Source organism: Danio aesculapii, chromosome 11, assembly GCF_903798145.1.
Source record: "Danio aesculapii chromosome 11, fDanAes4.1, whole genome shotgun sequence".
NCBI classification, from domain to species: Eukaryota; Metazoa; Chordata; class Actinopteri; order Cypriniformes; family Danionidae; genus Danio; species Danio aesculapii.
Window position 1 is genome coordinate 37672805 of NC_079445.1, and position 12800 is coordinate 37685604.

A 12800-nucleotide genomic window follows, 5' to 3' on the forward strand; every position below is an offset into this window, starting at 1 on the left:
AGGTCTTTTTTTTTTTTTGCAACTTTTAGTATTACTGTGCACCAATACTCTTGACTCCTGTAATACCTTTTTATGTAGCATATCCAAACATACAGAATGCATTAATTTCCTGGATGACTTACTACATTGTGTCCAGCACTCAGCACTGCAAAAAAAGTTTTGTCTTATTTCTAGTCCAAATGTCTAAGCATTCTTAGATCCAAAAGCATCTTCTAAATAAGTAAAAAATATGATCGCGTTTTGCTTTCAAACCTAATTATCTGCCAGTGGGATAAGTAAAATCTTCTTATTTCAAACCGAAAACAAGATTATTTTGCTTGTTTTAAGAGAAAACTCATTTAATTCTGATTTATTTCTGAAAACAAAGCCTTATTTTTTAAAATTGTATAGTAAATTCTTCTTGATTTAAAATTCTATTTAATTTTTAGACTAGAAACAAGGTAAGAAAAGCTTTTTTGCAGCGAGAGCACAGGGTTTAATGTGTACTGCAGTGCATTAGTTTCACTTTTCTTTCAAGCTTTTTGAACATGCAGAAATTACAATTAGATTGGGTTGGAACTAAACTCTGTATTAATGTAGATATCTGTGATCAGGAAACTATTGAGAAAATGACTTCTGTCTTCATCTAAATCGTCTGAACGTCTGACCCAGATGTCTCTGTCAAATGACTGTCATTGAGTAAAACCCAGTTTCACAAAGCTAGTCTCATAATCTCTGTGTCAGTGGGAATAAATCTGTGTAATCCCAGCAGAGACGCACCTTACTGAGCCTGCCAGGGAGATTTGCAATCCAGGTTGCAACCCTAAAGGGCATAATCAATGCTGCGGGTTATTTTTTGTCGAAAAAAAGAAGTACGGCTGCACAGTACATCGTTTCAGCATCAATATCTCAATATGATCATTCGCAATAGTCACATCACAGCATATGTAATGTTGAAATTGTACCGATTGCAACTTTAATAACGATTCATTTTATTGAATTATTTAAATGGGGAAGACTACGCTGTAGGATTTCGCATTTGATTATTCAATTACTGTACCTGGATACTGTTAAACTCCTCGGAAAACATTTTACTTTATTGCATTTATCTATGCTTGTAGATCATTTATTATAAATTATGATGCATTATTTCCAAATAGAAATATTCAAGTCATATGGTGAAATTGTATTTATATCTCAATATATACAGCGGGGAAAATAAGTATTGAACATGTCACCATTTCTCTCAGAAAACATATTTCTAAAGGTGCCCTTGACTTGAAATTTTCACCGGTTGATAACAACCAAAGAAATCCATATATGCAAAGAAAACAAATCTAACCAGTTGACAAATGAAGTAATGCATAATAAAATTAAATGACACAGGAAAAAAGTATTGAACACATGAAAAAAGGGAGTTGTAGAAAGGCAGTGAAAGCCCAGACAGCAGCTGAAATCTCTCAGCAGTTTTTCAGTCACTCTCTGCCCTCCCTCAGTATAAATGAATATCAGCTGCTTCAGTCCAACATCTACATTAGCAGGAGGATGAAGATGAAACCTCGGTGGACATTTCAGCAAGACACTGATCCAAAACACAGCCAAGGAAACTCTCAAATGCTTTCAGAGAAAGAAAGTCAAGCTGTAGAATGACCCAGCCAATCACCTGATTTGAATCCAGTAGAAAATACACAACAAAGCTCAGATTTGATAGACGAGACCCAAAAAAACATCAGGATTTTTACACTTTGTTGAAGGCTTTGAAAAACTCACACCTGAGCACCTGATTGTGACTTCATTCTCCATATGAGAGGCATCTTTAAGCTGCCATCACCAAAGAAACATGTAATATAAAGTATTAAATACATTTCAGTAGTTCAGTATTTTCTCCTTGTGGATTTCATTATTATTATAATACACAACTAGTTTTTCAGATTTTGTTTGTTTTGTTTTATTTTTATGTTTGTATTGTTGTAAACTCTGGTTCAATTCCATGTCAACAGCTCCTTAAGAAATAATTTTCCATGAAAAAACATGTTCAATACTTATTTTCCCCGCTGCATATCACAGAATAACAAAATATCACGATGTTTGATATCAGGCAGCCCTAAAAGGAAGAGATTTTCATCATTTGTTTGCACAGAAACACATCTTTTCCAAGATTGTTTCAAGAACTTGTCTTTAATGTTTTGTTTTTCACTGTCACATGTATATGTTTTGTCTAAGCATTCAGACAGCATAACACACACAGTCCATGTTGTATTCACAATAGTGACTCTCTGTATTGTGCATGATCTGTTGCTCTCGGTTAACACTTTGTATTAGTTTTTTGGCATGTTGCATGTGAGTCCTCTGCATCTCGCAGTCCATTACAGCGGATGGACTGAGTCTTCCATGTTTTCGCTGTGTACTAATGAGTCTAACCTGTCTCATTGTAGATGGTAACGTTCTCATGCGATCAGCTTTAATCATTTAACATACATTTTTTGGATTCATTCATTCTGATAATTGTCTGTTTCTCAATTTTGCAGTAATTTTATTAGCTCTGGAGATTATCCGCGAATGGTTACTCCATAGCTATACGTCCAGAATACACACACGCCTGGTCCAATTTTTGGACATTTTCCCTGGATGTGACTGCAAGGAAACAGAGGCTCACATCTACAGCCAGGTGGTTCATGTACTCTTTTATTCGGACTGTTACTGTGGTATTTTATTTCTGCTTTGTTTTTGTGTAACCCTGCACTTTCGGTGCATTAGTTTATTTTATGTAACAGATGCACATTTCAGTATACCTGGCACATTTTTTTTTTATTTGTTCTTGCAAATTTTACGTATTTAACTGAAAAAATAATAATATAAGGACTATTGTTTGTAGTATTTTAAATGCCAGCATATTCCAGGGAGAACGATTATGTTAAATAGGCCTATATCTGTGTGTCTTACTCTTGCTCAATAGTCAAACATTTCTAACTGAACATTATCGTGCTATAGACTTGCTCCTGAAAATAATTTTGGAGTCAATTTTCATAACAGGTCGTGGATGTGTTCAGTTCAAGACGTTTATGAAAGAAACAAACTAAAAAATCAATTCCAAATTGGAATAATTTTCTCTTTTTCTTTTTGCCAAATAATGCATTACGGTCAGCATTTTGTATTTTATAATGCAATACGTATTTGTTTCTAGACATTTATAATCTGATTTTTATAGCCCTCTCCTAAAACCTCCTGTGCCTTTTTTTGCAGCTTTTGTTTTTTGTTTTTCATAAACAGTTATAGGAGTCATAGTCTTTTCAGTCTCGCTACAGATCTAGCCTTTTTGGCCCATCTATTTTGTGCAGTAATTAGAGGTCCCATGAAATTAAAGTGAAGTTTCATAAACTAATTTCGAGAGGAGCAGGTGATATTATTGAGCACGACTGGCCGCTGATATGTAATCAGTAATAATCCAATCAGAGTGATCCGAGTTTACTATGATTGGATCATTTTCTTCCTACTGCTCTATCTTCGTTTGGAAGAATCCCCCCTTCCACCCCATCTCCTCTTTTTCCTCCCTTTTCTAAAGGGGGAGCTCTCGAGACCTACCTGATCTTGGATTTCCTGATATGCTTATTGACTGGGCGGGAGCCCTGGGCTCAAATATCTCCGAGCACAGGGTTCTCTCCCGGGACAGCATGCCAAACCTGATTTAAATGCCAAGCATATCTTAGTGGGAACTCTTGAAATAAGTTTTTTAGATTCTACCATCAGCTTTGTTTGCTTTTAGGATATCTATAAGCTAGTGGGCTCCAAAACAGTGACAAAATTCGCATTAAGAAGATATAAAACGGATACAAACATGTAAAGCTTGCAGTTTGTCACTTCCTCCCAAATAGATCAACGGTTTTATTCACGTCACCTCATACTTCAGTTTCTCACCAAATATTGGCCAATCAAATGCTCTCTAGCATGTGACATGCCCCGCCCCCTTCAGGATGCTTCACATTTGATTCGCTTGAGCTCAACCATTCTCACTTGCAGAGCTGTGAAGAAACAAAACCCTATTGGCTGTTTTATGTTTAAAGGGAGTGGCTACACTGTGTCTCACCCTCTTCATGTTTCGCCTGAGATTACGTCAAACATTGAATAAAAACACAAAGCACAATTCAAAGCACTCATGGGACCTTTAAACACTGCTTTTGAAAGTCTTGTTTAGGAGATTTTAAATGTTAGTAAGAATTAGGCATGTTAAAATCATACATTCCTTCGAGGAAGATTTGTGATGGCGGTCATGATGGTTGACATTGTTAGTCATTATTTCCCTGTGTGTAACATTGCTAATCATTTGAATTTCAGCAAGCAGAAAACTTTGCCTCAGTACATTTGTGCCATTTCAAATTTAAGACATTATAACGTTTTAAATGACCCTTTTCTTTGTTTTTCTCCTCCTTTCGTTCTTTTGACCACAAATTAAGTGCATTTTTTTCTGGAGTGCACACGACAGTTTTCTATTTGCTGAAAGCCATACCTGTATGTGATATTTTGAGTTTATTTTTACACTTTGTATGGATTGACCTCACTTGTATGTTTGTATTTATTCATAACATGGCTTATTGTTTCAGTATTAATGACTAGGTTTATAAGCATTATAACTGGCACTTGTGCTGCCTCTCTTTTTTGCATTTCTACTTGAAATCTCACAGGTACAGTGCAAGCTATACTGCATTACCTGCGTTTTATGTACATTTATTTTTTTTTTACAGTGCTGATGTCAGTGTTGTGTTTTTTTTCTATACGTGTGCTCTGTAGTTCATCACGAGGAACACATTTATAGGCTCATGTCTGTCCTAACATTTTTTTTTCCTTTTGTCAAAAAAGCAAAAATAAAATAAACTAATATAAAATAAGTTTTAAGTCATGTTGTTGTTTTTTTGAAGTTGTGTATTGGTCAGTTTTGGTGCGATCCTCAAATGCATCCTGCTGACTTTGCGTATTGTATCTATTAAAAAAAAACTGCTCTGGGGTTATTTTTTATAGCATTAAACAATTTCCATATATAGGGAAATGTCTAGTATAAAAAGTATAACATATAAAAATAATTACACTTATAACTAAAACTAGGATTTCTATATTTCATCCCAGCACAACTTAAGCAAAAACAAAAAACATTTTTGTTTTTAACAGTGTTTTCTGTTTCATTGGCAAGGCTTCAGAAATTATAAAGTTTTTATAAATGTATAATATTTTGACACATTTTTCAAGTTTTAGCCTTTTAAAGCAAGAAATCACTTTTTTTTCCTGCATTAAAATAAACGTTGTTTATGATATTTGACTTATAATTGAATCTGTAATATATGCTATAATATATAAATCTTTATAGATAAATTCATAATAACATACAAAAAACTCTGCTAAGACTTTAGCGTATGGAGCATTGAAAACAATATATTTAATTGTATTTTATTTTATTAAAAACCAACGTTGTAAAATTCTTAAAGAAATCTTAATTTTTGGTAGTCATCAGACATCAGACATCAGACTAATGCTTATAAAGAAATCAGTATCAGTCAAAGAATAACCAACATTGAATATGATAATTGTATGTTTTTTTTTTTTTTACTGATTTTGTTTTTAAGTGAATTCATGTGAAACTTAAAATTGACGCTCAAAGATTATTATATACTTCTACGTTATTTATAATATAATAAATTACAATTTTCAACAATAAGTACGCCACACTTTCTTTGTAGACTGTATGTAGTTTTAGAGTAGTCAATATAGCGCTTATTTAAATGCCACTAAGAGTGTTTCATCTGTGATTATAAGTTAAATCAATCTAAATTTTACACTTAATATAAACTGTATTTACGCGAACTTCCTCGTTTTGATCGGAAGTTCCGGTGATTCTCAGCTGGTCTCCGCCTTTCATATACAATGCGATGGGCGTTTCCTAACAGAAGACAGCAGAGGGCACTTCACAATGGGAGGTCAGTCAAACTTACATTTTTACTCATGTTTCTTTGATAATAACTTAAAGAAATCATATGTACAATTAATTCGCAAACTTTAGACGAATCCTGCACACGGTGTTCACAAACTTTAGCTTCTTCGGCTAGTTTAGCTTCGCTAGTTCTTGTGCTCGGTTACACTGTTTTAAAGTCTACCCTGTTTCATATTTGGTATTTAAGAAGATCTATAATCTGTTAATGTTGTGGTAACGAACTATTGAGGGTCTTTGTTTGCTTAAAGACATTTAAATAACTTTTACTTTACCTCAAAACTATGTTTGACAGATATGCGTTCTGCAGTTTATTATGCATCATGTGGCGCCATCTTCTGGACAATGTGCACTTTATTTATGAAATTATTCGTTTAACTAGAATATTTAACGCCTCATAAGTGTTTTCCAAAATTCAAATTCCGTAAAAGAATCTTTATTTTAGAAATAGTTCATAACTAACACCATCTTGTATCTGATAGTTAATGAATGAATGTGTAAAAATGCAAACGTTGAACGTTTCCATGTTTATCATCTTCTATTACAAAGTTTTTAGTCATTTTTAAAATCTGTGAAAATTCATAGTAAACACGAACCACACAACAAGTGATGTAAGAATAAGAATGTGAACATGCATCTAGGCATGGGCCAGTATAAGATTCTGACGGTATGATAACCTTTGATTAAAAAAAAAAATCATTTCACAGTGTCACGGTATTGTGCTCACCGCTCTAAAATATCTTCTTTTTAAATGTCTGAGTAAAAAACAAAAACTTTTCCACCTTTAAAAACAATATATTCTATTTTTTAAAAAGATTTATGGTATTTTGGAGCAGTAAACACATCAGGCTATATAATTCAAATGAATCATTGACTTCTGCAGTCTTCATTTGTTTAAAAAAACAGATTTCTTTACAATTTAAAACGGCATCTTTGGATATGTTTTCTGCTGCAGATACTGTTGTCCTAAAAAACAAACATAATAAGTCAATAAAAAAATCGCACACATGCCTTAGGAACGGTATTACACATTTTTTTTGCGGTTTTAAAACCTTGACTTTTCCAAACTGCGGTATACCTTGAAGACGGTTATCGTCCCATGCCTACATGCATCTGTACATACGTTTGTTAAATTGTATATTCTTTTCATTTTTTTTATTGCTTTAGGCTATTATCTGTGTTTTTATCATTCTGTTGCACTGTGAATACTTCTGTCATGAAAACAAATTCCTCGTATGTTTAAATATACCAATAAAGCTCTTTCTGATTGTGAATGAAAGTGTATGAATATGATTAATTAAAATTGATAACACATGGCTGCTCAAAAAGTCTGCATTTTTGAAACCTACGTACATATTTTTAACAAAACTACTTGGGTATTAAAAGTCTTTATTTTACATGCTTAACCCATGCCAACTTTTTGAACAGTTTTTTATTTTAATTCATGAGTACTTTGATTTTACTCTGAAATTTTTTGTCCCCTGATTAACTGTGTAACTTTTTAAAATTGTACAAATGTAAAATTTTCACTTTCTGAAAAATTCAAGAATTTCATTTGCAATTATTCGTCCGTAGACGTATGTATAAATGTTTATTAACGAAATGTGAGGTGTGAGGAAATACATTTTCTTAAGTGTTTGACAGCAATATCGACAATAATATAACCTCAGGGAGTTTACATGTTCTCCCTGCGTTCGCGTGGGTTTCCTCCGGGTCATCAGGTTTCCCCCACAGTCCAAAGACATGTGGTACAGGTGAATTAGGTAGGCTAAATTGTCCGTTGTGTATGAGTGTGAATGAATGTGTATGGCTGTTTGCTAGTGATGGGTTGTAGCTGGAAGGGCATCCGCTATGTAAAACATGTGCTGCATAAGTTGGCGGTTCATTCCACTGTGGCGACCCCAGATTAATAAAGGGACTGAGCTGAATAGAAAATGAATGAATATAACCTCGTATTTTTGTAGTTTATTATTTTTCACAGCTAAATGTGCTCCATATATACTCAGGTCCAGCATTATATATTTTCAAATGGTTCTATATTTTTTAAATAATTGAAAATAATTGAGGTTATCGTTCACTTAAAAACACTGTTTATTTATTTGTTTATTTATTTATTTAAATGTATTTTTTTTAAATGTTATTTACTATTATTGTATCCTAAAAACAAACTAACCTGCAGGACACTGTTTCTTTGTAAATGACAGAGAGCTTCCTTGAGCAGCTGCGAATAGACAGCCGGTTCCTGAAATCGGACCGTCGTCTGGACACAGAACTGGTGGATAAACTGATCCTGCAGCTCAACAGAATCTACCCACAGATCCTGACCGACAAAGAGGCCTCCAAAGTAAAATTACACCCTCAGTAACTCGCATACAGTTGAAGTCAGCATTATTAGCCCTCCTGAATTACCATTTCCTCATATATTTTTTCCAATTTCTGTTTAATAAAAAGGTTTTTTCAGCACATTTCTAAACATAATAGTTTTAATAACTCATTTCTAATAACTGATTTATTTTATCTTTGCCATGATGACAGTAAATAATATTTGACTAGATATTTACCAATATACTAGTATTCAGCTAAAGTGCAATTTAAAGGCATAGCTAGGTTAATTAGGCATGTTAGAGTAATTAGGCAAGTCATTGTATGATTGTGGTTTGTTCTGAAGACAATTGAAAAAATATTGCTTAAGACGGCTAATGATATTGACCTTAAATTGTTTTAAAATAATAAAACTGCTTTTATTCTATAAAACAAATAAGACTTTCTTCAGAAGAAAAAATATTATAGGAAATACTGTGAAAAATTTATTGCTTTGGTAAATCATTTGGGAGATATTTGAAAACAAAAAAATAAATTAAATCATCGGAGGGCTAATCATTTGTCTTCAACTATACGCTGTGCAGTCATAAAGCTCTTTTTCCAGTAATGATTCTTTTTTTCCAAACATTAGTTTCGGGATCTGGATGTTCCCACCTGTGTTCGGCTGGCGGAGCTGCTGTCTCGTCTGCAGGAGAAAGGAGAAGAGGCCTGTCGAGAGTTTTACAGAGCGTTGCACCTCCACGTGGAGGACGTTTACTTCAGTTTACCCACACGCCTTCGACTCAGAGGTCAGTTTACACTCAAAACCACCCAATCAAACACTCTTTTGAGGATACTTGTTTAGCTTTGCTGTGCAGCTTGTTATTTCTCTTTCACAGTAGCTATTGGAAAGTATTTAGGGCTGTTATTAAGACTGATTTCAAAGTGCTTTTATGAATGGCTGATTGTAGGTAATTGTCTTTTTGCATTTATGTTGCAGTTCTGAGTTATATTTGACATTTCTGACTTTTTCCAGAAGTTTTGATTGATGCGATATTTAATTATATAAAATCACAATTATAAAGGGATTAAAAAAAAAATCTGTGTAGAATTTTTTTTTTCATTTGCAATTTTTCAGACTTTTTGTTATGAGTTTATTAGCTCACAATTTTGAGAAAAAGAAAATTGTGTAATTCTGTATTTGTGTCTTGCAATTCTGAGTTTACTTTAAAATATTCTTCTCTTTCATAGTTGTGGTTTTAACTTAATCATTTAAAATATAATAATATAAAATAAAAATATATTTTCTTATTTTTTTATCTAAACACAGGAAACTTTAATCGTTTTTTATTTATTTTTAAATATTTTTAATTACATTTATTTGCTAATTAAGCTTAAATGAAAATCAGTTTCAGTTTGAGTTTTCATTCATTCATTTTCTTCAGCTTAGTCCCTTTATTCGTCAGGGGTCCCCACAGCAGAATGAACCGCCATCTTATCCAGCATATGTTTTATACAGTGGATGCCCTTCCAGCTGCAACCCAGTACTGGCAAACATCCATACACACTCATACACTACGGCCAATTTAGTTTATTCAATTCACCTATAACGCATGTGTTTGGACTGTGGGGGAAACCAGAGCAGCCGGAGGAAACCCACACCAACACGGGGAGAACATGCAAACTGCACATACAAACAGCCGGGACTCGAACCAGCGACCTTCTTAGTGTGAGGCGACAGTGCTAACCACTGAGCCATCGTGTTGCCCATTTTTAAACATTTCAGTTATAAAAACCTAATTAATTATAATAATAAAAATATATCTGTATTCCATTTTGTTGATGAAAAATAAGCAACATCTGTAAACATAAATTTTTATTTGATATATTTATAGACATTATTAACAGGTCAAGTAAAAAATAATTATTTATGTGCAATACAGTGTATATGTTACTTTTTGAAGTAATTTTTGTTTTCAACATTTTGTCTTTTAAAATGCATTTCATCCTCAAGTCATCCATCTAACAGTTCTGATTAGGAAAGCCTCATTTGTGAGAGATAAACACTTGCTTGCAGGAATCAGTTATCTTTATCTTGTTAATTCTGTGGTGGTAACAATTTCCATATTGTTTTACAATATGGAAATTTAGTAAACATTGATTACTTAAGGCCCAAGGTGTTTTTTTTTACATGCATTTTTTATTTCTCTTTGCTATTTGGGCTTATTAGAACCTAATTAGAGTAAAAACCTAAGTATCATCTTTTGATACGATGTACTTTTAGAGAAAAATGATGTCCATATACGTGGACTCGTGGTCCGAATTTACATAAAACACTTTTCCCTGAATTTTTTTAATGAATTTGCTTTGACTATCAGAGAGTAATAAAATTTTTTCCCCATTTTGGACAGTTAAAAACAGTGTTTGGGACGTTTTATATATTGCAAAACAGTTGCAGATTGACACTGTATGTCTGTAACAAAATATAAAACATTCAAAGTATTTTAAATAGCCACTTAAGACAGGGTTTCTGCAGGGTCTTAAAAAGTCTTAAATCTTAAAATCCAAATTTTAGGCCTTAAAAAGTCTTAAATTTACTGAAATATTGTGCTGTAGGTTTTATCTTTTTTAAACAGGTCTTAATTTTCCAGTCCATGTATTGCTACCCAATCTGGCCAAAACCCATACAATCATATCAATAAAACTTTAAACTTTTAATTTAAAAAGGTAATTTTGAACTTTATCATAATAGTTTAACTATTTTCCCTACAATAACATTTGTTTAAAAGTTCTCCACGTATTTACTGCTGAGGACACCGACCTGGACAGATTGTTGTGCATAAATTTAGTTTATTATAGTTTTTAAAACTTTTAAAATATTTGTTTATTGTTCTTTTATTTTAAAGAAAGTTTATGTTGTAAAACGTGTATGGATATAACTAGAGCTTGCTTGTTTTTACACAACATTCAAAATATTTAGCAAAACAAAATTAAATGTAAAATATTTAATTTTAATAATAATGTATTATTAAATGTATTATATTATTTTATAAAAACTGATAGAGCAAATAAAAAACCTTTTCCATCTGGGTCATTTGAAAAATGTCTTAGTCTTTAGCCCTTTATGGGTCTAAAATTCCATTCATAATGGTCTCATAAAGTCTTACATTTAGCTCTGTGAAACCTGCAGAAACCATGTAAGAGCTGAAATGTGCTGTCTACGTGTGTGGACACTCAAGCCCTAGGAGGTTAACATTGATAACATTGATTCCTCTTTGTAGAATCTGGTGATCCAGTCAGTCCAGTCTCCAGTCCCACAGAGAGATACGTGCTGAATGACCATAGTAAGTCCACCTTTCTGTCACCATGCAGTAGTGAACACAAAATCAACACACATTCTACATGAGCTTGTTTTTGCTATTTCATTGCGCAGGCCCGTTTTTCTTCATTAGTTGTTTCAGTGTTGCTGTAGGAGCAGCTCTGCTTCATTACTATGGTGGTAAGTCTATATATAAATAAATTCTTCATAATATCTTCATATCCTTCACAAATTTGCATCCCTTAAGCTGAAGGCAGTGAAAATGTTTGCTGTGCAGAGTCGAAGCAGGTGTCCGGCTCCAGCAGCGCTCTGGGTTTGGCTGCCATGGGGCTGAGCAGGAAAGTGCGAGACGTTCTCATCTGGTACTCTGAGGATGGAAAATAATGATCTTTTTGCTGCCTTAAAATGATTTAGACACTGCAATTCACTGAGAACTTTTCCGCGTCATAAAATAGCAAACATATTCCAGGTTTTACAAACACATGTACATACTGTGTATATACAGAAATGATTAGAATGAGGTAAAAACCCAAAGATTTATTTTTAGATATGCCCAAATATGGATGTTTTTGTTACAGTTCTGAATATTAACTACAGAACATCTGTAATCAAACATTACAGTCGTGCATTTGAATATTAGCCATTATGCAGAGCAGGTGGTCATTACTTTTAACCAAACACTTTTGTTTGCCTTATTTTGTTGTACGTGTTTAACTATATGTTAAAATAATTATATATTTTATATGGTTAATAAACTAGTCAAATGTAGACACAAATTCACCACACCATTTTTAAACATGCACAACCGGATAAAATCACACATATCAGAATATTAATACAATATTTTGACACATAAGACACTATAGTTCAGTCTGAATTTATGAACATTAGGAGTTTGTTACTTTATAATCCATATTTTTCTGTAGGTTAAGGTTTCAACGAATAACTTTGTGTATAATGTTAGTTTACTTTTGTACTAGCAGCATGTTTGCGAAGGTTGTTTAATAATAATAATTGATATTATCAAGTTTTTGCAGAGAGATATTATGTAAAATATTTTCAGTCTAGAAATGTTTCAAATAAATTTGCCAATTTTACTATTTTTAACTGAGAAATTGTATTTTTCGCCAGGATTAAAAAACTTTATTAAGCTAAATAAAACTACGGTTTGAAACTATTACTAATAAGTTTTGAGATTCATTTCATTTTCATGTCTTCATTTACAAA

General features: G+C 32.9%; 1 protein-coding gene across 2 annotated transcripts; it reads left to right on the top strand.

The window, feature by feature from the left end:
* The first annotated feature begins 5860 nt into the window (after window positions 1-5860).
* card19 (caspase recruitment domain family, member 19) lies at window positions 5861-12750 on the top strand. Of its 2 annotated transcripts, XM_056468708.1 has the most exons (6): window positions 5861-5942; window positions 8158-8297; window positions 8907-9063; window positions 11536-11598; window positions 11688-11753; window positions 11851-12750. In XM_056468708.1, exons 1-6 carry the CDS (start codon window positions 5936-5938, stop codon window positions 11955-11957), a joined length of 540 nt encoding a protein of 179 aa, XP_056324683.1. In that variant the 5' UTR covers window positions 5861-5935; the 3' UTR covers window positions 11958-12750. The 2 variants fall into 2 exon arrangements, with proteins under 2 accessions (XP_056324683.1, XP_056324685.1); XM_056468710.1 differs by lacking the exon at window positions 5861-5942 and having other exon boundaries at window positions 8151-8297.
* Window positions 12751-12800: the final 50 nt, after the last annotated feature.